General features: G+C 32.7%; 1 protein-coding gene across 1 annotated transcript in view; it reads left to right on the plus strand.

Moving 5' to 3' along the window:
* Positions 1-5,481: 5,481 nt before the first annotated feature.
* LOC108907793 overlaps positions 5,482-26,457 on the plus strand; it is a 140,277-nt gene continuing 119,301 nt past the window's right edge. The window contains exons 1-2 of the mRNA XM_023454480.1: positions 5,482-5,713; positions 15,883-16,019. Of these exons, the coding sequence (XP_023310248.1) occupies positions 5,482-5,713; positions 15,883-16,019 (369 nt within the window). The remainder of the gene's footprint in view (positions 5,714-15,882; positions 16,020-26,457) is intronic.

Consider the following 26,457-nt stretch of genomic DNA (forward strand, 5'->3'; position numbering starts at 1 on the left):
TACCCGAATATACAAAATACACTACACACGGTTACAAAACCATTACCTAACAATTTAAAGCGTTTATTCAAATCTACCACCCTCCATATCTCCCGCATTTTTCCCGCAAAGGAGTTAACATAACACATTTTCAAAAAGTTCAAGCTTTAGAAGCAGCTGATTTCCCCAATCGTCTTGAATTTTGCAATTGGTTCCTAAGTGCAGCAGAACTTTATTAACAAAGTGCTCTGGACGGATGAATGCTGTTTTACTCGTGCTGGCATTTTAAACAGGTAAAAAACATAAGTATTGCTTTCTCAAAAACAATAAGTGCCTACCTAGGTTACACCAAAGTTTAGATTTACACTAAAGTTTACATTTATTATGTAAACTTTGGTTATACGCAACTGCATATTGAATAATAAATTGAAATACTAAAACTGTGTATTATTTAACATAATAAATTATAAAACGTGAAAACGTTAATAATATTAAAAATGATAAATTGTAATAACCGTACATTCGAAAACAATCATCCCTATTCATTACATTCAATTTGATGACACGATTTTCCTTTGATAAAAGACCGACAACTTTTTGCTCTACTTTGCATGGAATACGATCCTACTACAGTTCGTATTAGTCTAGGAGCCAGATCAGGTTCCGTGTACTAGCTATAAAAATAAACTTTTTACAGCCATTTAAACATTTAATTTGTTGATAACAATTAAACTGACCACTTTCAGGCTTTGCGACCAAGTTTTTTGGATTCAGGAGGTCAAAATACTTTAGAATAAGTTGTTTGCAGCCGTGGCACTCTGGTTGGCAACGGAACCCTGTCTGGCTCCTAGACTAAAGTGCACGTGCAAATTAGAAGGTTATTGACCTCGACACAGGTTAGCCTAGGTCGGAAACACGTACCGAGTTGTTTATTTGTCTCCGTCCGATTGTATTTTTATCTTCTATTACTTACAGTCAATATTTAAATACTACATACATTTCACCCTCTCTTTATAATTTATCTAGTGAGTGTTGGTTTTTTATGTCATTATTTCTGTAATGAAATTGAAATGGTTATGAAATGAAATTTAAATTATTTGAACTCTTGGGGTTTTGTAACTTCAATATTAAATTTTATTTAAAGTGAAACAGAGCTAATTTCTTTGCAGCCATAATAGTCACATTTGGTCAGATGAAAACCCGCACACTACTCGTCGGTTTAGCTTTCAGAGGAGATTCGGTGTCAATGTATGGGCAGGAGTATATGGCGATCGTTTAATTGGGCCGCATTTTCTACCTGAACATCTGAATGGGCCGCGTTACTTTCAATTTTTAGTAGAAGGCTTACAGCAAATTAAAAAAATAACACTATGATGTTAATAAAAAATTATTTTTGGCATGTCATGATCAGACCTCCTCGAAGTTCTTACTGGGCAACAATAACAATTTAATATGTTGATTGCATAATTATAAGAAAAATTTATAGCATTTTAAATTATTATTGGCTGACGTGAGCAAACCGTTTATCTATTGTCTTTATATGAGCGAAAATATATAAATATGGCAACATTGCATCTAGGTCGCTTTGTTCATATCGTAGCCGGCTGACGTCAGCCGGTCAGTAACAGCCTGAAAAGGGGGTTAAATAATGATTTGTAAATATTTCTCTCAGCTTAAATATGCATTTAATTTTTTTTAATCACGCCATCGTATTATACTCATTTTTCTCTATCTGCTCTTAAAATTAATGACATTATGACTGAATCACCCTGTATAGGTATTATTTTGAGAGAAAATGACAGATAATGGTAAAAAAATAATCTTAAAAACAGTTTCATACAATCTTTAAAACTGTAACTTTTATAAAAATAACATTAGAGTTCAACTGATCTGTACATCGTCAGACCAAGAACACTGATTGTTAATAAAAGAGTATTACGTAACTTGTGTGACTAGGTAGATGGTGTGGTAATGGCTAATGAGGAGATTTATTAAACCCATGTGCCCCTATTTATTATTTATTCATTTGAAATATGAAAAATCTCGCTGGGCCACATACACGAATGCAAAAGCAACGTTGGTACTTCCAATAAATTTAACGTTATCAAAACAACACAGGGACAAGCAGGATATATATCCATGTTTTATGTTAATGATTTTGTCGTATTTCATAGCTTGAAATGCGACGATAAATTGGAGTTTTCTTAATTACATTTATTGTTCATATAACTGAGTAGGTGAATTGGAATATTTGAAAGATTAATTTTCAGTTGGCAGTATCTGTGTTTTCGTAAAATTAATAAGATTTCCTGGAAAAGTGAAAAACAAAGCATTCAAGTTAATTGTTTGCTCTTAATAAACAATAATTTTTATGAAAAAAATTTAATAATAAAACATATAGAAAAAAGCATGCTTATATCAATATAGACACAATCATAATTAAATATATTTCAATCATATGACTTCACTTTCTATTCGTTTTTCTTTACTAGAGTATCATTCATTATTATTTTATCCTAATTACTGCAAATTTAAAAATAATTTACTTGTTTTAGAAACGGATATATATTTTATTATTTGCTTACATATTTTGCCATTTATTATTTCTTTATATTTACTCTTTTGTGTACTTATACCAACAATTTTTTTTTATCTGGCAGTAAAAATACATATTTCATCAGTACAACGGTATAAAATATAATCAAACTGGGAAAGATCGATTACCAAGCGGTTCCGGATCTGTTTAATATTTATGGGGCATCTGAAACCAAGAGAAATCGCAGAGATTGTCATCTATAAAACACTGTGCACAATTGGATTTTATTCTTTTAGTCTGATAAATATAAATTAACCTCAACTTGATACATTTTTTAATAAAAAACCGGGCTGTCTTTTTTCTGCCATTTACATGCTGATTTGCATAAAACCAGGATTTCGTTGTCCCTAAATTCTCAGCTGTAACTCTCTCTTTTGCTGTAGAAGTAATTTTTTGGTATGCAAAATATAATAAGTAGGTATAAAAAAATGCCACAAAACTCGATGTACAAGTAAAGTCGCTTAAATTGAGGATTACATTATAAGGACTATGAAATATATTACGTAACTAACAGGAAAATAACTTTCCCAAACTACTGGAGAGAATGCAAGAGTTAAGAGTTCACTAACGCGACTTTTCTGTTTGAAGTACTTACACAAGAATTTTATGTTTATTAAATATCATATCAGTGTAAGCGTAATAAAATGTATCCAAATGTCAAAACTATACAGGACGCTAAATAATTAATATAGTGTAGTATAAGAACCCCGGGTTCGATAAAAAAAAAGAAAAATAAACGTAGTAGTAGAGCTCCTGTGGGGAAAGAGCATTGCAGAGATACCCACGATCGTTGCTCTAACTACCCAAATATAAATACAATCTTTTTACAGATTCATTTCTCACGGGCGAAAATGTTAGTAAATTCAACAAGGCTCTTATATGCGTATGACATAAAGTGAGCACAAGAAATGCTTTATTATTTGTTTTTCGAACAACGTAATCATGATAAAACAAATTAAATGTGAAACAAAGGAGTTGTTATTGCAATATCTGGGCAGTCACGACAATATATACATTTTAACATGTAATAAATAATGGGCAATCGTTAATAATAATTGTAACAATTTTACCTTAGAAAAATAGATCTATGCCCTTGAGCATAAAGCAATGGTAGCTAAACATACAGAGAAGAATTGTTATCATTAAACATCTATAACCATCACAATCATAAGATTACATAGAACAATTAACAACAAAGTACTTAGAGAATATTACCTGCTAATTAATACGGGTTAAACACTTTGATTTTTCACTATTTTGCCACACTGCTCGCCGATCGTCTTACTCCCATCTCCACACCGTTTTCACCTCAACTATTTAGGCTTCCTTCCAGAATTCTCCACATAAGCGCTTGTTTTTGTGCTTCCTTCTACCAACTGTCAATATTACGTTTTCATTATTGTACAACACCCATGTAACAGATGACGTCGAAGTTGATACGATAAGTATGGTTTTGCACAATAGGACATTATACACCTCTGTAAGCCTATGACCAATTTTTTTACCTTTTCTACAAGAAATCTTGTAAGGTTCTGTGTAAGGTATCACAAAATTTTGAAAGACCCAAAGACCTGAAAGTCCAGAAATTTTACTTGGGTATCCTCAAGTCTGTGCAAGAAAATTACAGAAAATTACGCATTATTGACAAATACCATACTAAAAATATTTCAAAATAAAAACAAATACTTCAAATCACCTTTACGAGGCACCAAATTCAAAGTAAAACAGAATAACTTAAAGCAGCCTAGGAATAATTTCAAATTCCGGACACTAATTTATACACTGTCAAAAAAATTTAAGGATAAAAAGGTCCTAAATTTTTAGGTGATTTTCAAAAAGGCTGTAACTTGGTCGTAGAGCAATAAAACAAAAAACAAATTGAAGATTGAAGTTTCTACTTTTAGGATCTGAAAAATTTATTTCATTGACTACCTTTCAGATAGGTACCATAAATCTGTCGAAATTTTTTTTTTTAATTTTTGCTTCCCTTTGAAAAGGTCCACACGGAGATCGATATATTTTTTTTGAAATCCCACCCGTCAGCTCTTTTATTTTGGTTCATTCTCTTTAACTTGAACTATTCAAAAGCTTTGTACGGTGATTTGTCGCCGAGTTATTGTCGTTCAATGCAAAAATGACCTAATTGGTTTTGATAATTAATTATTCGGGAACTAATGAGCGTACAGAAAATCTGAAAAGGTTTTTGAAAACTTTAAAGTATCCTCTAAAAGGCGTTCTTATCGTATTTTGATGACAAAAATTTTTCGATGCAGTAAACTTGATTCAAAAAAAGGTAAAAAATTGGGTTTGGATTTTCGCTAACCTTGACATATCTTTATAAATAATGAATAGGCTATGGATATTTTCGGTTTTTTTTAACCTCGACGCATCCCAAAGAAACTCGAGAGTTCAAACCGCTGCGATTTTGCTTCCATTGTGATTCGAATGATTGAATTTGTCACTTTTGCTAAAAATAATATAGTTTAAAGTATAAATTTTGCCTGCTTTACAAATATTTTTAAATTGAAAATAGTTTTTCACAAAAATTTCATTTTTTTTTCATAAAAAAATTCATTTTTTTTCATAAAAAAATGAAAAAAAAGTCCAACGGCTATTTGTCGCCAAGGCTGTACCTTTTGAAAGTTACGTAAAAATTTAGAATTTTTTAATTTTTTTATTTTTCTAACCAATTTATATCAATTTATATGCCCTTAATTTTCGTTCTATCACCTCTTAAAATATTTGTGCTCCATTTTCAAACATCTTGTATAAAATGTACAAAAAATTCCAATAAAAACATCTTGTGACCTTTTTCTTAATTATTTTTTGGTAGTTTTACAAAAAATACCTTCACAGAACGATCATCGGACGTTTCTAATTTTTTTTCAGACCTCTCTCGGCTGAAGATGTCGCTCCCCGCCGCCGGCGTAGCGATGTCAACGGCGACTGCAATCTGTCTAGTGGCGATAAGCCTGGCGGTGGCGGCCGCCGAACCCGTCGGAGAGCCCTCGCCCGCCACCCGCAAGTGCAGGGTGTCGGAATTCACGTGCGGCAACTCCAGATGCATCCCCCTCAACCACTACTGCGACAGCAAGAACGATTGCGGGGATTCGTCCGACGAGCCGAGATACTGCACACGTGAGTACGATGCACTTTGTTACATTGTAGACGTAGACGAAGCTGAGAGAGCCAATATATGACGTATTATTATCGGTTCACTTCGGAAAGGGTGGTTTTATGTCGTTTTGAAATAAAAATTTCCGAACGTGTATCGAAATGGCGAGTACAATGTATCCGGCGAGCTAAATAATCAACCAAAATTGGCTTAGAAAAGACAGAAAGACACAAATACATTTGAATCTACTACAGAGAATTAAATTTGCGAAGACGTAACGGTTTGTCATTGTTCCTTGTAAACGAATTAATAATAATGTTGACTTAAGATTTAGGAATTTTTAGTTACTGCCAATCGTGCAATGTTGGTTGCCTAAGTTCCTCGGTAACGTGACTTGTAATTATATTTTTGAGGCTCTGTATGCTGCCACACAGAGGTGCTACACTAACAATGTTTCACAATTAAAATATTAAAAAATAGCAAGCAAATAGAGAATAATCACTTAAGTAAGTTTATTTCTAAAGAAATAAAAGATGTTGAAATATAGAAAGCTGTTTACACTAAGCATACTTTAATTTGATTAGAATAACAAAATTTTGCGAAATTATGTAACTACTTGTATACTTTTCAAAAGTCGGCAGATAAGTAAAAAATTTCAATAAATAATTAATTGTATTTGCAAATCGACTTTGAGAAGAACAAAATTAAGTAACGGCAAATTCATAAAACAGTAAAATTTGTTATAAAAAGAATTTGTAATAATATTTCTAAAGAATTAAGTAAAAATAGTTGCGAGTAAAGCATTTCTGTAATAAAATAGACTCAAAAGTGTTAAGTTTTAAGTAGTGACAGTAAAGGGGGGAAATACCGATACTTGATATAATCAATCAAGTCATAAGTCAAAAGAAACTTCTCAGAATATGTTGGAGATAGTGATACTGCCCCAAAAGGAGATGTGTGATGTGTGGTATGTTTCAGTGGTATTACCTTCAAAAAACAAGAGTTGACCTTGAAATAACCTTGAGCATGGCCCTCAAGCCAAATTCAAGGTCACCAGCTAGTGGTTTCCTATGACCCAAACAACTTTTGTAGAGGTCATTTTCCCGATACATCGTCTAATGAGATACCAACCTGAGAAGTTCGAAAAACAACATTGGACGTGACCTTAAAAAATAAATCAATCACGTAACCGAACATAAATTTCTCGCTGTTTCAGAATCCGGGGACAAAAATTGTTTTAACATCAAATAAACGAAAGTTGACTTCATTACCGGATTCGGATTAAGCGCCTTAAAAACATATGGGGATGGCCTACCACACATTAATTTTTTTCCCTTAGGGTTGTGTAATTAAAATATTTAACTGTATCACTTTCCTATTCCTTTCTTCATCAAATCTCCGAAAAAAAATAGTTTTCTTGTTCAAAGAAATAATATAGACTTGTTTCATTGTCGCAAAGTAAATGCGAAGCATATAAAATGTAGCTATATGTAGAATAACAATTTATTATTACTCGTTTTTCTATGTTCATGAATAAGCTACTAGAAATTTTCTAGATTTGTGTCTACAAATATATAATAAGACGAAATTGTCTCTGTCTCAATGACTAGGATTTTCCTCCACCAATATTGTTAAACAGATTTTTTCTTAAAATAGCGAATTTCGCAAATGTGAAAACTTCTTTTAGGGATAACTGAAATAATGTACAAAGTTTTTTAGACCCGTCTACTAAAGCGTCTACAAAAAACTCATATACTTTCAAAATCCCATCTGCTTTGTTTTATCGAAATAATAATGAAGTTATATACTTATTTAGTCATAAATATGCTAAAAATGTTTTATATAATTGAACTTTATGTTTCTATATATATTTTTTCAACATAAATTTCCTTCATTATATTAGTTTTCTAATAATTGTCCAACATAATTAATGAAATGGAGCAATTCACATAATCTACACAAAATAATGAATACAAAGAAGTTATATCGACAACTTGGCAATTAAAACTGTTGATCGATGACTATCTGCATTTATTAGCACTAAACGCTTTTGAATTGTGTAGTGTTAATGAAAATGAATCTCGACATTGGATGAAGCTGGTACGCCGAAACAATTATATGCAAATTTGTTGTTCATTAATACTGGCGTGTTTGAAAAACGGGATATTTTTAAAATTGTTATAACCTAATTAAAGCCGAACTCAGAGAAATGAGGAATGAATACATGAATTAAAGCCAAATCATACCGGGTATTTAATAATCACTAATCACATCCAAATGAACAACGTATAGCAGGTCTGATGAAAATCGACTATTTTGTCAAGTAAATATGAATAAATATACTGTGCATATTTCAATCATGCAGATTTTGAGTTTGTGTGAGAATATTTTCGGCATCTTCTATTGCTGAATGTGATACTATAATAATAATACAGTAAATATTGAGAAACAGAAAACTTGAATCAAAGTTTTAATAACCCCAAAATTTTTTTATAAATATTATGTGGAATACTTATATATTTTACCCACTATAAAGTAAAAAAAAAAATGATTCGAAACTTGTAGTAAATTATTATTTTGTCATATTACTGTTGTTTTATAATTATACAATAAAGTAACATACATCTTCATTAGCGTAATCAAATATGAAATACGTAAAACTGAAGTTTTAGGAAATGAATATTCGTAATGGATGACAAATATTGATGCAGCTGGAAAAATAGTAAATGTAACCGCAGCCGCCCGCCGTCCCAATCTATTTCACAGTTTTTCTCATTAAATATGCATTACATATAGTGCATATCCAACAAAGTTTAAAATTTGCACAAACTCGTACTACATAGAACCCGCATCAGCTTATAAACGGATTTATTTAAAGTGCGTGATTTTATTTTTTAATTTTTAATAAAAAACCTAAAATTATGCTTTCCAAAAAATTTTTGTTTTATGTAACAAGCATATTAATATTTCATCTAGTTTAAATTACTTCATTCATATATTATATATTTTGAAATATTTTCTACGAATTTCAATCGGAATTTGCAATTAATTAAAATTATGGATTTAAAAAGTCCTTTGAAACGATATACGACTGTGAGCTTCTAGCTTTAACAGTGAAGTAGAAAATTGGAATCCAAAATATAACATTTTTCTGTTTTCAAATACACATATAAATATATCACGACAATAACTAATAAAATACTAATTTTCATTTTGGTGATATAATTACTATCAGAATTAATTAATCAGTTAATTACTTATTTATCCAAACAAGATGTCTGTAATAAGTGTAATACTAAAGAAAACACAGTTTTTATTATTTCTTTCATATTTCTTTATTTTACCGCCAAAGTATGCTGAGTATGCTAGTATGCATAACCCTCTCATTTTCTCGCATCTTACAAAGCTACTTTTATAATATTCCCGTGGTTCTGTATACAGGGTGATTTCACTTTAAAAACAGAAACTGCAGGACATAGATTCATTACTAAAAAACGCTGTAGTAAATTTCATTCAAATCGTTCAGCGCATTATGAAGATATGACAGAAAATATATATTTTTTGGAAACTTGAACACCCTGTATCTCGAATACCACGTCCCGCAGGAAAAAAGTTTATAGAGCAAACTCTACTTATTTTTTGGCAACTAATCTATTCCTGCAGTTTCTGTATTTAAAGTGAAATCACCTTGTATATGAGCAGCAGCATGATTTGACACTTGCATAGGGCGATTAGTTCGTCTTTGTGGTCTTAAAAATTGCCGAATTAAAAGTACAATTTTTACCACAAACGTATTTTGTATAGTGATATTGTGGTGGTTTGAGTCTATAGCGGATTTCGAATTTTCACCCATGTTCTCAAAATAATTTAATGAACCTTCAAGAAGCCACTGACGAAACAAAAGTTCCGTGAAAAGTACGAGACAAGAAATCGTAAATACCCTACGCACATAAAAATTCGCAAAGCGGAAAAACAAAATTAAACTAATGTTTCGAAACTTCAATTCCAAATTTTTGGAAAATAAAATAATTCCAACTTTTACGAAATTTTGACTGATCTTAGAGTCCGGAACCGGAATCAATTACAGATCGGCAACCCTTTGGAGTCGGTCACTGTTCCAAAACGGGTGTTTTTCAAGAAAGTAAAATTTTCAAATCAACGCGGACAACACCCCAGAGTCCTCGCGGCCCAGCCTGGACTGTGTTTGAACGTCTACCCGAGTTTTCCGCAGCTTATTAACGAGGGACGGATACCTGGCCAGTACAATAGTACGCTCCAAATTTTTGATTTGGATTTGTATACAGTTATCGTTAGTGCCTCCATTTGTTGGAAATTTACAGAAAATTTCAGTAAATTCCTCAAATTTTATAAAATTCAAAAGTGAATTGAAAAATTTTACGAATCGTCCGAGACGAAGGTCCTGATGGGTACAAGCTGCCAAAACTTTCATGCCAGGTACTCTAAACACTATAAGCTCTTAAAATAAATCTAAAAAAACAATGATAAAAAGACACCAGAGTAAACTCTCCAGTGCTACCAAACTAAAATGCCAACTGCAAAAGAAGGCTCAGTCAAGAACCTCACAAAAAAAAATGGCATCCCGAGGGCGTATAATCACTGATTTTGATTACAGGGACTATGAAGCGGGTGTAGTAGAGCCCTGCCTTTCAGATCACCGTGGTCAGTACTGCAAGTTTGCTACTGTTTGTAATTTACCTGAACCAATATTTAGAAGGCAAATCACAAGATCCGGATTGGAAAAACTTAAGAATTCGCTGATGGTGGTGGATTGGAACCTTTTTACTGATGTGCACATGGACATTGATTCGGCTTCAGATTTTTTATGTTCAACTTACCGGGAATTAATAAAATAATTCTTTCCTTTGAAGCAAATTAAGGTTGGTAGTAATAAATCTTCTATTATTTGGTTTAACGATAGTCTCAAAGAAATGAGAAAAAATATTTCTGTTGTTAAAACAATATATGAAGTCTCAAAAAATCCATTAGACTACAGTATTTATACCAATCTAAAAAAGGAATATACTACACTTGCTATTAATGCAGCAAAAAAAGCTGCATATAGCAATTATATAAAAAAATCTGATAATAAACAAAAATCCAGCTGGAACATTGTCAACCAGGAGAGAAAAAAGGTTCAGCCAGTAAGCCTGTCTACAATATCTGAAAATCAATTTAATGACTATTTCAAAAATATAGCTAGTTCAATAAAAAAAACACTACCAATTGGTAATATATCTAATGTAAATATGCTGGCTGGTGTACCTTCTCCTGCTGGTTCCTTCTTTACAGAACCAGTAACTGAATACACTGTCCTGTATGCTGTTAAATCACTGAAAAATTCTCTCTGTACCGACGTGTACGAGCTTAATTCTAAAATAGTTAAAGAGACGATTGAAATTATACTTCCACACCTTACTTTGCTTATCAATGCTTGCTTTAGAAAGGAAATATTCCCCCGTTGTTTTGAGTTGACAAAAGTTATACCCATATTTAAGAAAGGTGATCCGAATGTTATAAACAATTACCGACCAATCTCAATTATACAAATTTTTGGTAAAATTATAGACTACTCAAAAAAAGCCTATATAAGTTTCTGGAAAATAATTCTGTTCTGTGTGCTGGTCAGTTTGGTTTTAGGCCTAATCATTCTACATCCGATGCGTTCCTCACGATCTACTATTAACTGAAATGGAGCACTATGGGATAAGAGATAATTTGAAATTTTTTACTGCTTACCTTCAAGATAGACAACAATGTGTTGTTACTAAGAACTATGATGCGTTTAAATTTGAGAAAATTCAACACGGTGTACCGCAGGGCTCCATTATAGGACCGATACTATTCTTGATCTTCATTAATTCACTATTATCATTAATTCCTATTCACTATTTTTTGTCCCCCAACAAGTGTATATTGTTTGTAGACGATGCTACCCTAATTGTCTCGTATAAGGATGTATCTCAGTTAAAAACAGCTTCAGACCTGCTAAAAAACCAGGCTGAAAATTGGTTTAATATTAATGGGCTCAAAATTAATGTGGAGAAAACTCAGGAACTTTTTATTGCCACCAACAGAACGATAACAAAAAGTCACACAAAACCTTCTGCATACAAAAAAAAGTAATTAAGGTGATAGCCAATTTAAGTAGCAGACATCATTGCCAACAGTACTTCATTGCTTTAGGCATTTTACCTTTGCCTTGCCTATACATTTATTTTACACTTATTGAAATACATAAACATATTGACAACTTTCATCATCAGTCAGATATACATAAGTATAACACAAGAGGCTGTAATACAATTAGAGTGGACTGCTACCGACTTAAAAAATCAAAATGTAATTCACTGGAAGTGGGGCTTTACAATAGGTTGCCACTGTCTGTTACACAATTAAATTTAACTTGTTTCAAAGCTGTAATTAGAAGATTTTTACTTAAACACTGTTTTTATTCAGTACAGGCTTTTAATAATACTCATTACGAGTAGGATATGTATGTGTATGTGCTGTAGGGTATATTTGTGAGTAGTTAATGTTTATAATATTGTATTGTTGTTTTTATACTATTATTGTTGTTGTATTATCAGTACTTAAATCGATCTGCCCGGGTTTCGAATCCCGCGGCCGGTAGACCGTAGATACGGAGGATTGGCACCCTCTGTGCAGGTATGGTAGGGTGGAAGAATGTTGGCTTGGGTCAATGTGAGAGATTGACACCGGTTGGCATTTGACCACCCCCCTAATTAATGAGGTTTTCCAGGTTTCCCTCATTCCTGCACTGAATGGTGGTTAGGGCCTACCAACATAAGTCGTTCCTGGGCGCAAATGCGGCCTGCTTAATAATAATATGCCGCCTCCTCTCCCGCGCAAGTCTCCGACTTCTGGGCTAACTCTCGTAGTTAGAATGAGGAGTAGAGATATTTTTATTATTATTAATAATAAAGTATAATATTAAGTAAATATTTTGTACACTTGACTTGCCATAAATGTATGGCAATATGTAAAATGGTCAAATATACACTATCTATCTATAAATACATTTTAGGTACCAAAAATAGAGATCACCTTGGCTTAAAGCCATAAAATAACTAGTTCGTTTACTAAATTTTGGGATATTTTAAGTTATGGAACATGCCGAACAAAAGAATCACGGTTTGATGGATATCATTCCTCATATGAAAAAAAAAGAAACACTCATAACCTTTCAACCATACGACTGTATAAATTGTATCAATGTAACAGAAACAATAACTTTATCTTCACAATTTGCATTCTCCTCGTGTTTGCCCAGGTTATCCCTCAGAATCTATTAGGCCCTGAATACAAATGCGAAACCGAATGTGTATAGAGTAGGCCGCGGTAACCTAATTCCTGGACGGGCAATAACATAAGAGTTATACACACCAATATAAAATCGAATAACACATTCGAAGATATTATTTTCTGGAGAGGAAACGGAAACGTACATATTTCCATATAGATATATGATACGCTTCGAAAGTTTGATGTATTATTTAGAATTCAGGTGAGAGCTAGGAGGGAAAAACTTGCAGATCGGCGTATTTACATAAGTACCGGGCCTGGAAATTTACGAAGGCGAAGTTTTAAATTAATGTATTCGTCAGAGGGAAGGCTTTCCAATTAGGAGAGGGACGGTTAAATATATTTCGTGAGTTAAATAGGTCAATAGTTAAGTGGTTCGTTCCCAACTTTAAAACAGTTGCCAGAGTGACGTGACATGTTTGCAGTAAGTAAAGATACACAAAACATTGTCACGTAAGAGAAATATTATATTATGTGACATCAGTGCATTTAAAATAACTGTTTCACGTTTTTATTTTGTTACTGATTCCAAAAATGAATGCAGTGTGATGCTTTAAAAGTCCTTCGCGTGCTTGAATAAATCCATATTTTGCACTCGGCACATAACACTTATTTGCAAAACAAATAAACATAGCGACCCAAATAAAAAAACAATCGAAAGACAAAATTGTTTCCTAAGGCTGTTGTGTAATAGTTTTTTCAAAATTAATTTTTTATTGTTTAAATTTAAAGTGAAAACTATGCAAAAATAAAGGCTTACATCAAAAATTGCTTACACGAGGGAAGTGGGTCTGTCTTTTAGCTTTGCAGTGATATCAGAATTATATCGATTTGATAAAAATTACTCAAAATTCTATGCTAAATCCTGAACGCCTACAACTTCAATTCAAAAACGACATTGATATCCGTGGGATATCAGTTGCGAGAAAAATTGTTTGTACAACTTCAACACTAACGGTACAATTCGAATACAATAATTATAGAAGTAAAAATTGTAACGTTAGTGGCTCGTTTAAATCAATCTAAATTTTCTAATTACGTCCACCGTAAAGAAGGGACGAAAAACACAGTAAAATGTGTTCCTCAGTTACTGCAATACGGCGTGAGCGCCCTGGACCTCCATCTCTTCCACGATTCGGTTGCAAAGTAGCTGCCTTTGACACATGTCTACCGGGAAATCGTTCTGCGTACAGACAAGAAGCTGCTAAAGCATTTTGTCTTGCTTCACCGTAAATTAGAACGATATCCATTATCTCCGAGTTGCTATACACGTAAGCCATTTTTGACACTTGAAAAACTAATGTAAACACTATCGCAACAAGGATAATACTAAAATCGGATTTCAGTACTCGGAATCGCACAGCGCACAATGCGAATGACGTTAGAGACTACAGTAACCCAGCGATGTAAAAGTTGATTCAATAATTATTTTCTCGGAAACTGTTTTACAAAATTTTTTGAAAGATATTGATTCCAGAGACTACAATAACCTAGCGATGTAAAAGTTGATTCAATAATTATTTTCTCGGAAACTGTTTTACAAAATTTTTTGAAAGATATTGACTCCATTTTTCATGACGCATCTATTCTGGTTTCTTCCAATAAATGCATATATTTGATACCTACTTTTAAAAAACTGAAACTTACCTATCTAAAAGTTTCCAGCAAGATTTTTGCCTTAGCGTATTTAAGCGTTTTTTTTTTAAATTTTTCCATTTGAGCAACCAAAACACTCGTTAATTTTTATTAAAATCTCAAAAGTTGCGAAGTGAGATTACCAAGAAAGTGTGATAATCGTGGGAGTTGTATTTTAGCGCTTACCTAATTCAAGCCGCGGAATATACATTCATATAACTTTATTAGGCGCCCAACACACTCTCGCGGGTACAGATCTAGATTTGAGTTTATTATTTCCCGCGCTCGTGTAGCAAAAACGCCCATAAATTTATCTCATCCGTAGGCCTAGACGTAGCAATAAAAAGATAAATATATTTTTCCGCGCATCAAGGAGTGCTGAACCCTATCATAACGTAATACGTACAGCTCCTTTTTTACGACACCGTAACAATTTTACAACACCATAAAACGTGAATACACTAATGCAGCCCTTAACTATTATTGTGCGATGTAAAATTGTCTTATGGGTGATATGGTTGAGCAACAAATTTAATCGGTAGGAGTTCTGTTTTAATTTGTTCAATTAATACTGAATGGTTTAACACTAATTTAAATTCATAAATTAATGACTATAGTAGGATCATATTCGATGCAAAGTAATAAATGCCTGTCAAAGGATCCAGTGCCATACGCTTTTATGGGTTTTAGAAATTGAATAATTTCTTTGTACATTATGAAGGGACGAAGGGATCAGTTCACGTCTGGCACCCCTGTTCCTACAAAAATTCCTTTATTCTCATAAACTATTTATTTTAAATGTAATTTATTATAAATCCAATTTGTTTCCTAAATTCCACATATGTACTACATTTTACCTCTGTACGCGCCACCGTTGCTTACTTGTTTTTTGGAGTCGCTCTGGATTTACGATCAAGCTCGACAGGTTAGTATTTGACGTATAACCGACCACTTCGTACACTCGATGCACCTGGACGACTACAGCTACTATCAGAACACAGTGCGTATGCAGCGGTATTTCAGATTGAACATTCAATTTCACTTTAAATTTGAAATGGTTCATCTTACGCCTCCTAAAAATGATGACACGATTTTCCTTTGATAAAAGACCGACAACTTTTTGCTCTACTTTGCATCGAATACGATCCTACTATAGATTTGTTTCCTTTTAACGTTTTTTTATCTATTCATAATTATTTATATTTTATTCCAGGTTGCAACAGAACATACTATGGTGTTATTGGGAAGACTTACGACTTGGAACTACATCGACCAAAGGAAGACAAAATTCCTTTTATATGTTTTTTGACGTTTTGTGCAAAAGGTGGGGAGTATGGAGATTTAATACAGGTAAGGAAGATTTATGTAAAAAACGAATTACGATTATCAGAACACATGAAATGTTTCGACTACTTTAAACATCAATGTGCATAGTGATGATATTTCTATTGAAAGAAATAATTCAAATATACAAAAATATTTTCTTAATTAGTAACTTTCTAAAAAAAATTTAAAATTTCAAAAAACTTTATCGTATTCATCAATCTTTCAGCCACAATACATTGATTAACATACTTCTGCATTTTATGGATTGCTTTTTTGACACACCTTTTAAAAATTAAATGGAATGAAATTATTAAATAACAGTATCTATAAAATTCTAAGAATGCATCGTAAATAATGGAACATTATTAACGAGTCATGTTCAGGTGCTCTGCTTTGGAAAATATTTCCGTGGTATGTCAGTTTATCCTCATAAAAACGGGGATTTGTAACGCCTATGTAATCCATCATCACCGTTACCTAAAAGGGTAACTTATATCGATTCTGTCTGACACAAAAAGTCGACCTAGAGATTGACTAAAGTCGTTTGTACCTTCTATGCTTTTCTAAGTGCTTTCGCCAGTTTAAATCTAGCAGATATAAGTCTACACTGTGATCGCTAAGTTTATACTTGTTTTAGTACGTACGGAAAAACGTAAAAGCAAAAATATGTGTAATTATAAATTACTGGAAAACATATTTTTAGATTATTACTGCTCGTTTACTAAATACGCATATAGTGGATGTCATTTAACGCAAATATATTATAATGTTATTCAATAACATATGTGTCACAGCTTGTAATCAGTTTGGATATTTAATGGTTTGAGTTTTTTGGTCAAAATTTGTCACTGGGTAATAATCCTGCAAATTATATATTTTTTTGTTAAGTCAAGCGGGCGATTTTTAAACAAATCCACCACATAAGCCAAAGGTTGTATGTACGAACACCTAAAAAATTATTTTTGTTGCTACCAAATCACGAGCGATATCAATTTGAAGATAACGTAGGACATTAATGTTAATGTATTCTGCAAGTTCCCCTAGCCCTGTGATAAAACGTTTTCACAAGCAGAGGATGCGCCTTCGGATGTGCCTTGGTTGTCTCTGCAAAACGTCTTTATTTAACATAATTTAACATCCCATAAGGGAGGGAGTTTGGACTGAGAACCGAATTAGGTTGAACTGAATAGAACATTAAATCTGAATCATTTACAGAAAATGTTAGAAATACGTTATATGTAATAACTCTTGACATGAAAAGATCATTTACGGGCCATATGCTGACAATAAATAATAGACAATTTACGGGTTGAATGTTGAATGTGTTGAACTGAAAACAATGACGATGATATTTTAGAAAAATTAGACATGTCCATGTTCAAATACATAAATATAGTATTGCAGTATTATGGACAGTATGAATTTCTAAGAATGCCGTTTGGTGTGAATAATCCGCCGGCAATTTTCCAAAGAAAGATTAACGAAGTTTTAAATTGTTTTGTTTAATTGGTATTATCTACGTATAGTATAGCACACACGGATAACTTTCTTACAATTTTTTTGTTGGATGAATTCATTCAAAATCTCAAAGTATTAAAAAATTGTGCAATTAAAGAGATCGAATTTTTTGAGTAAAAGTAGGGGCTGAGTTCAAAACACCAAGAAAACGGATGGCTTCTTCGACTCCAACTGCAGATCTGAAAACTGGACACACGAAGCTTCAATTCCCTTTTTTTATATTTTCTCTACGACCATTTCCCTCCAAGTTACAGCTCTTTGAAAATCACCCAAAATTTTGGGATTTTTTTTAATATCCCTTAATTTATGTGCCTAGTGTATCATAAAGGAACAAGTCGTAAAACGCTACTCTTGAATAAAACAAGCTACGTTATGAAATGTATCATGTGACCCTAACCTTAGTCGACCACCATGCATATCAAACCATAAACCTTCAGCGATACAACCATTGACGATAAGAATCGTGCAATAAGTAAAACAATATTGCATATAAAAGAATGCACGGTTTACAAATTATATCAAAATTACACTCGCGACGAGAAAGACTATCAATGTACTGATACGAATTAAACTTCACCACAATGTATCGAAATCGAATTTTCGCTCTGGCATCATTTATTTGGATTGGACCCTCGCATACAGGTAAAACAGGAGACTGTATTAAATACGGATATTCGCCGGAGGGTTACGGCGACTATAACCGGCATCTGCCGCTAAAATGAAATTAAATTCGCTACGAATCCATGGTCAATCCGCAACTATGTCCTCCTGGATTTCCTCGTTCGTGCACGTACAAGTTGTGGCGAATTGCTCAGTCCAAATTAAATGTATATCCTACGAGATTCCTGGGATATCGTCTGGGAACAATTACCCGGAGAAATTGCTTAATGTACGGGATAATATCTGGTAAAGTGACGGCTTGGATTCCTGGAGGTGTGGATGTTCGTGTTTTGATATGCACTGGTGCTATGCAAGGGTGAATATTCATCAAGAGAGGGTTTTTAATACCCATTTAGTGAATGTGCTACAGGCGGAACAAATATATAAATGCAGATTTAATGGTCAGTGATTAGGTAAAAAAACGGTTAAAGCAAATTTGATTCGAAAATCGAAGGTTTAATATTCTTTTTAACTTAAATGATTCTGTAACAATGATACTCTGCTACATATCAATGTTTTTAAATATGATGGAGTTTTCTAGATATCCGTTATTACTTCGATTTGAATTTTGAAAATTTGGGATACTTACCGGGTTTTCGGGCATGCCCTTTTCAACTAAAATAATGGCGTCCACGTACCACTTCCGGTTATACCGGAAGTCGACATCAACATGCTTATTTTAAATGGAACACCCTATATACTATTGCAATTTTGGATTCTACGTGTTATTTTAGGTGGACTTTTATGAAGTTCCCCTATTTCCAAAAATAACCGTTTTCGAGATATTTAATTTTCAAACCTAGTGTATTTTATAGTTATACTAAGATAAAGCCACAATATTTATAGGGGAGATAGCTAGACCCCTAAGCTTCCCATCCATACTTTCAAAGTGGCTTAATTGCATACAAGGTGTTAGAAATTTAATGCCGAGTTTAGTTAACACGTTCACTGCGGTACATACCTCCGGGGGTATGTACTCATTATAAAAAATATGCGAATCTCAATAATCACATTTTTACTGTAACGATGTTAGTGCGATACCAAGAAGATCCACAATTTGGCAACATATTCTATGGACAGACGAGTCAAAATTTACGAGAGAAGGTATTTTTTTAATAGACATAATACTCATTTGTGGTCATCTGAAAATCCTCCTTCCTTAAATTTTGGTAGTAGCGAAAAAATCAAAGAGATCAAAACTGTAGAAAATATAATACTTTCCAACTTTGTTTATGTATATTAATGTCGTAAAGTCAATAACAAACGAGATAATTCAATAATTATACTTTGTCACCATTTTCCCCCTTAACTTGAAAAATATCGATCGCACGATAAAATTTGTAATAAAAGAAGTTGTAGGAAATCGCATTTGCAACAACTTAAGTCCTTACCATTTTTGTTGTAAAGTTGAAAATGGATATTGAGCAAAAACGATTTTTCCTTAAATTCAAGATGGCGGCTGACGCAGGGATGGAATTCAGTTGCGATTCTGAATTTACACTACTATTGACACCCCCCCCCCCCTAATGGTTAGAACAATAAAATTGTGGTCCATAATTTTTTCCCGGTTAAATGACAACCCGACTGGGCTATTAAAGATAACCAAATTTTTTACAATATCTACGAAAAAAGTTTAAATGCCGACACAATTTACGAATTAGATCATCAAGGAAAAGTTTATATGTAGTCGCATTAACAACCCAGCTTCCATCAGCCTACAGCATAAGCTACACATTCGAAATCAATTAAATACCATCAACATTAAACACCGATATTGGTGCCCGCACAGCAGGTTTATTTCTCCAGCATTATTTACAGTTGAATTATCACCATTCCCCAACCATTAGCCTCACCAGGACTGATGAAACGTAGGGAATTACTACGCCCTACATTTGTCTGTCCCTCCGCGTAGGTTGGCTGTTTGTAATCAATTTATATTTACGCTACTCTATTTGCAAAACAAAGGCAAGAAGGATAACACTGTCACACGGATTCCGACGGTGTCGCTAGTATTATTCGTTTTTCTGTCGAGGAGTGATTAGGGTGGGTATAAATGTAAGCCGACCCTGTGCATCTTGTGCAGGTGCTTTGTGTGTTACAGTATTACTTAGCCGGCGTATAAAATGTTTTCTGATCAAGAACTAGCAGATATGGTGTTAATGAACGGAGAATGTTAGTATAATTTAAATAACAGACGACAATTCAACAGTAGAACAGTTCAAAAGGCAGTTCAAAGGTTACGGAATACCGGGAATGCCCACCTGACATACGAAGGCTGCAACATGTTTTCGACAACGTAGAAAACTTCATAAAAAATTCGATATTAAAAGATACACCACGCTCTCTATCACCCTTTTCAAGGAACACATTTATGTCAGAAACACCCAGTATAGAACTATGTATGTACAGATATGATTTTTCAAATTTATTTTTTCATTGAAATGTACATTTGGCCAATCGTTCTGCTACGATAAAAAACAACACGTAAATTATCAGTATTTAAAATCTTAATTTTTCTGACAAACCTTTTACAGAGGGTATTATAACATATACAGGATGTCCCACCGGGAACTGCGTCGATCGATATCTAGGAAAGTAGTGCTCCGAAAAATTTGAAAATTTGGCAACATGGCAATGTCCCTGGAAATTTCAATCCGCATCGACAAAGCAAAAAAAAATATAGGGTGTTCCATTTAAGTTAACGAAGTTATAGCTGTTTGAAGTTATCAAAATGTAACAGCAAAAATTAAATAGCTAGTATTAAATGTTCTAATTTGTTAGTATACCATAATGTAGTGTTACCTATGTCCATTACAGGTACCAAAAAACTACTTGACATCATGCTCCTGTAAATACTTACTAGCATCTCCGCGGACCCTTGCATCTGTCAAATGTTTTTCTTTAAAAGTTAATATCTCAAAATCTATAACTGCTAGGTATAGGGAATATTTAATAAAGTCACCCACAAATTTCACGTAGAATACGAAAATACAATAATATATAGGGTGTCCCACTTAAAATAACGAAATTGGTGTCGACTTCCGGTATTACCGGAAGTACTGGACAGTTCTAGATGTTTTAGCTGTGTTTGCCCTAGGGCATTGCTATGTTGCCAAATTTTAAAATTTTTCGGAACAGTACTTTCTTAGATATCGATAGTTGGGACACCCTGTATATTCTGTCTGTATTACATTTTTATTCTTATTATTTTGCAATTCTTCAATGAAACAATATAATGTTCAATACAGTATAATTTTGTATATCGTCAGCCATTTTATTACATAAATTTTATGAAATTTTGTAAAATTGTCAGGAAAATTTATTTTATCTTGGAAAATTAGTACTTGAACATTTGCTGTAGGTATTTTTTTATATATTACACGCAATTTTATCAAATTTAGTATAAGAAGAAAGGAAGAAATTATTTTTCGATTAATTTAACGTGTAACTAAATTGCAGCAAGTTTTAACCCAAAACTTGTTAATTCTTTTGTATTACCTACTATCACAGTTTAAAAATATTTATTATCTAGACTAAATCTAGTAGGGTAGCCCAAAAAAAAACGAATATTTTTTTTGTAACTCTTGTGAAAATATGTTGTTTTAAGAGCCCCCTCAAAAAATCAGCTCAAAACAATTTTTTTAGAGGTCGCTCAAGATTTTTAAAAATTTTCAAAATCGTCAAAAATTGAATTTTTTTTTAAATTTTTTTTCTCGTTATTTTATTATTTTCTAGGTTGATAAAAAATCTCGATTCTTAAAATTTCAAATAGATATTTTAATTTCTAAAGGTCACTCATAATTATTTTAACTTTAAAAGTAGTGTACCTAAAATGTTTTCGAGTGACCTCTAAAAATAAAAGAATATCAACGAACTAATATTTTTTTATTGAATTTGATGAACAAAAAAATAATAGGAATAAATCACGAGACAAAAAAATTATTATTTCGTTGATACTTATTTTTTAGAGGTCGCTCGAAAACATAGGTAGATATGTTTTAAAATCTTATGAGCTTTGACCTTCATATGCGCAGAAACATAATTCCGACCGCCGCCTAAATTATTCTACGTCCTAAAAACGTTACACCTATTATTCATAGTCTCTCTCGAGCTCTAGCGTAAACAAGCCTTTGATGCGATTACAAATATCATAATAAAATGCCCTATTCTTTATTATTTTAATTTAAACAGTAAAAATATATATAACGAATGTTCGCCAGTTGACTTTATTGATGCCCGAGCGCCTTAGTTCATGTCTACTTGTAATGATGCACATGGTCTAGTTCTGAGTCAATGTTTTCACAACGTGCTTATTAGAAGAATTATGGGGATACGCCACGCCTTTCGCGCATTTCGCGGCTCATGAGATATTAAAAGACCTCTACACTACTTTGAAAGATAAAATAATTATGAGTGACCTTCAGAAATTAAAATATCGATTTGAAATTTTCAGAATCGAGATTGTTTATCTACCTAGAAAATAATAAAATAACGAGAAAGAAAATAAAAAAAAAATCAATTTTTGACCATTTTTTAAATTTTTAAAAATCTTGAGTGACCTATAAAAAAATTATTTTTGAACTGATCTTTTGATGGGGCTCTTAAAACATGATAAACTAACATATTTTCACAAGAGACACGAAAAAAATATATTTGTCTTTTTTAGATCACCCTAATGTCTAGTGTATAAAAATGTTGCTTCTATTTGTATTCAATGTAAAATCCAACAATGTTCAATTTTTAGTTAGATATTAAACTTACTCGTAGGTATATTCAAAATCCCTTGGCCGCCGTTTCCGCGAAGTTTGCGTTTATTCCGTGACGATCCTCTTCGGAGATATAAAACAAACCCAAATGATGCTCGCAGTAAGAAGGGAATGAATAGTTTTTTTGTGAATGAGCACGGAAGAAGCGCGCTTGATTGAACGTAAAGCGCGGCATCCAGAATGCGAGACTCCTTTTTTATAAATGAAAACACAGGGATATATGCCCGATGGAAAATAAAAAAGGACCGCCTGACAGTCGAGCCGAGCTGAATTCTTCAGAAATATATTTCTTTAGACACATTCATATCTGGAGCATGACAGAAACGTATTATGTGTTATAAAAATGCAGTAAAACTGAAATCCACGGAAAAATTCGTGGAACTGCGCGCGACAGTCCCGTGCAAAGGAAGTTTTGGAATTTACTGCATTCGGTTTGAGGCGGGTGAATTAAATTATGTATGCGTTCCGGAACAATTTTGTCATCTGCAAACCTGCAAAATAGCGCGAAATATTGCGTCGCGACGCTAATCCGTTTTTCAGGTTTCACTTTCACAAACTAGAGTGAGTAAAAATTATTTTTCAAACAAGCGTGTTGTCTAATTACATTTAAACCACAGTAATGAAATGAACTTTACAATTTTTAAATGTGGAGTTTAGTTTCCGATAACCAAAATGCTAACCTGGACATACGACAACACTAGAATTGCCACTATTCCCAATACTCTACACCAGGGGTCGGCAAGTAATTTTAGGTGGGGTCCGGATACTTTTGAAATTTTTTAACGAGGTCCAGAAAAAAATTCATATATCTTACTAATTTTTTATTTTCATTTGAATTAAGAACTCAAATTAGTCACAATTGTAAAATACTAGAAAAAATGATAGGGTGGCAGCCAAACGTATAAAAATATTTTATTTAAATATTTTTTAAATAATTTGTTTGAGTAATTTATATTTTTAAAAAAATTTTGGCGGTCCTGTATTTTACCTTCCGCGGTCCGGATCTGGACCGCGGTCCGCTAGTTGCCGACCCTTGCTCTACACTTTAAATATGAGTATGAACATGAGTAATGAAAAATCAGCATTGTTTGAGAAACATATTTTCACAAATGTGAAGTAAAAAAATATGTATTTAATATTTTAATATAATATAAAATTTATTTGTTCAGTCCGCTACTTTCAATTCGTGACGTCATACGTCATAGTGGAACTTCCCCTCTAATTCATCGTAATGAAAAACGTATAGGTATGTGCTCTAGCCTATCGCACTCTGAATTTTTTTCCCGTACGTAGTGCTGTGTTATTAGTAGGCTTAGTGCACGTAAAGAAACTAACAGAGCCAGCGCGGGGGTCGGTGGCCTTCACAGCTGACTCGCGTTCCGTAAATAACTGTTAAGTTATTTACGGAACTTGTAGTAGTTCGTGATTTATTTCTATTCTTTTGTTCATCAAATTCAATAAAAAAAATTATCAGTTCGTTGATATTTATTTTTAGAGGTAGCTCTATTACATAGGTAGGTACAGGGTGATTCACTATATTTTGACCCCCCCTTTAACTTATTTGTTTTAAGAGTTATAAAAAAATGTGAAATACAACAGTTTCACGAGTTTCGAAAATGATGGTAGAAAACCAAATGAAGTCCAAACAAAGTGGCCGCAGATGTTAACTTTGTTAAGTTAAATGGAACACCCTCTATATTTTTACACATTTGGATAGAACATTCCCTGTCGAGCACAGTCATATATGGTTTGTTGGGTCCATCTGTAACTATAAGCGAGATAGTATTAAAAAACCAAAAGAACGTTTCTTATTAAGAAAATAAAATATTTTGTAATTGTTAGACGTCTTTCGGGCATTCCTGCCTTTTTTCCAATTACGTAAGGATTTAGATTTATTTGCAATATATTTTGACATATCGAACATTGATATAGTCCAAAATGGGTATAAGTATTTTAATTAAATCGCACTAATTAGTCCGTGAGGGGCTTATTTACTCATGGACAATGTTATATGGTAGGCCGTGACAGTGACAGGTAATATTATGACAACATTGTTATTGTTTGACAGTTTGTATTATTATTTATTTAAAATGGGTTACACAGAAATAGAAAATTTAAATATTATAGGAATTAAGATAGAGTAGTTAAGATATTCTCCATAGTTTATTTTAATTCCTAATAATATTTCAATTTTCTACTTCTGTGTAACACATTTTAATTAAATACTAATACAAACCTACCATATATGTATAAGATTGTCCATGAGTAATTGGCCTCACACAGTCTAATTAGTGAGACTTACTGAATACCTTTACGCATTTTGGACTATATCAATGTCCGATATGTCAAAATATATTACAACTAAATCTAAATCCTTACGTAATTGGAAAAAATGCAGAAATGCCTGAAAGAGGTCTAATAATTACAAGATGTCTTATTTTCTTAATAAAAAAAACATCATTTCGTTTTTTAATATTATCTGGCCTATTATTAGAGATGGACCCAACAAACCCTATATGGCTGTGCTCGACAGGGAACGTTCTATCTAAATATATAAAAATATACAGGGTGTCCAATTAAAATTAACAAAGTTAACATCCGCGGCCATTTTGTTTGGACTTCATTTGTTTTTCTATTACCATTTTCAAAAACTTCATAAAAAATCGTGCAACTTTTGTATTTCACATTTTTTTAGAACTCTTAAAACAAAGAAGTTAAAGAGGGGGTCAAAATATAGTGAATCACCCTGTACACTACTTTGAAAGTTAAAATAATTATGAGTGACCTTTAGAAATTAAAATATCGATTTGAAATTTTCAGAATCGATATTTTTTTCAACTTAGAAAATGATAAAATAACGAGAAAAATTAAAAAAAAAAAATCTATTTTTGACGATCTTGGAAATTTTTAAAAATCTTGAGCGGCCTCTAAAGAAATTTTGTTAGAGCTGATTTTTTGAAAGGACTCTTAAAACATGATAAACTAACATATTTTCATAAGAGACACGAAAAAAAATATTAGTTTTTTTTGGGCCACCCTAATAAACATATTAATATTTTCATTCGTAATCTGACTACGGTCCTGTTGAACTCCGCGCCGCACTAAGCCTAGTTATTAGAAGTACATAAACAGTTTTTCAGAGTGGCTCAAAATTTGCGTAACATCAATTATATTTGTAACGATTTATTCTGCAAAATGACTTCAATTATAACTAAATAAAAGTTAAAATTCATCGAATTGTGTACAGTTATATCAACCAGTGGAGGAAATACTGGACATTGCTTCCCAGTATTTCCGTTAGCTATTTAGAAGAAAAGGTCGAACGAACTTTTCTTTTTAAAATGATCCAATGAATCATCTATTTCCTGAAATATTTTCACATACTTAACTGATACTATGTATATGTTAGGCATTAGCCTACATTAGTAATTCTAAGGCTTCTATATTGAAATTGTTAACAATGAAAGTCATTGCCTCTATTGGCTATAGATATTGCATTTAAATCAATACATAAGGGT

This window comes from Anoplophora glabripennis, unplaced genomic scaffold (genome assembly GCF_000390285.2).
Source record: "Anoplophora glabripennis isolate ALB-LARVAE unplaced genomic scaffold, Agla_2.0 scaffold100, whole genome shotgun sequence".
Lineage (NCBI taxonomy): Eukaryota > Metazoa > Arthropoda > Insecta > Coleoptera > Cerambycidae > Anoplophora > Anoplophora glabripennis.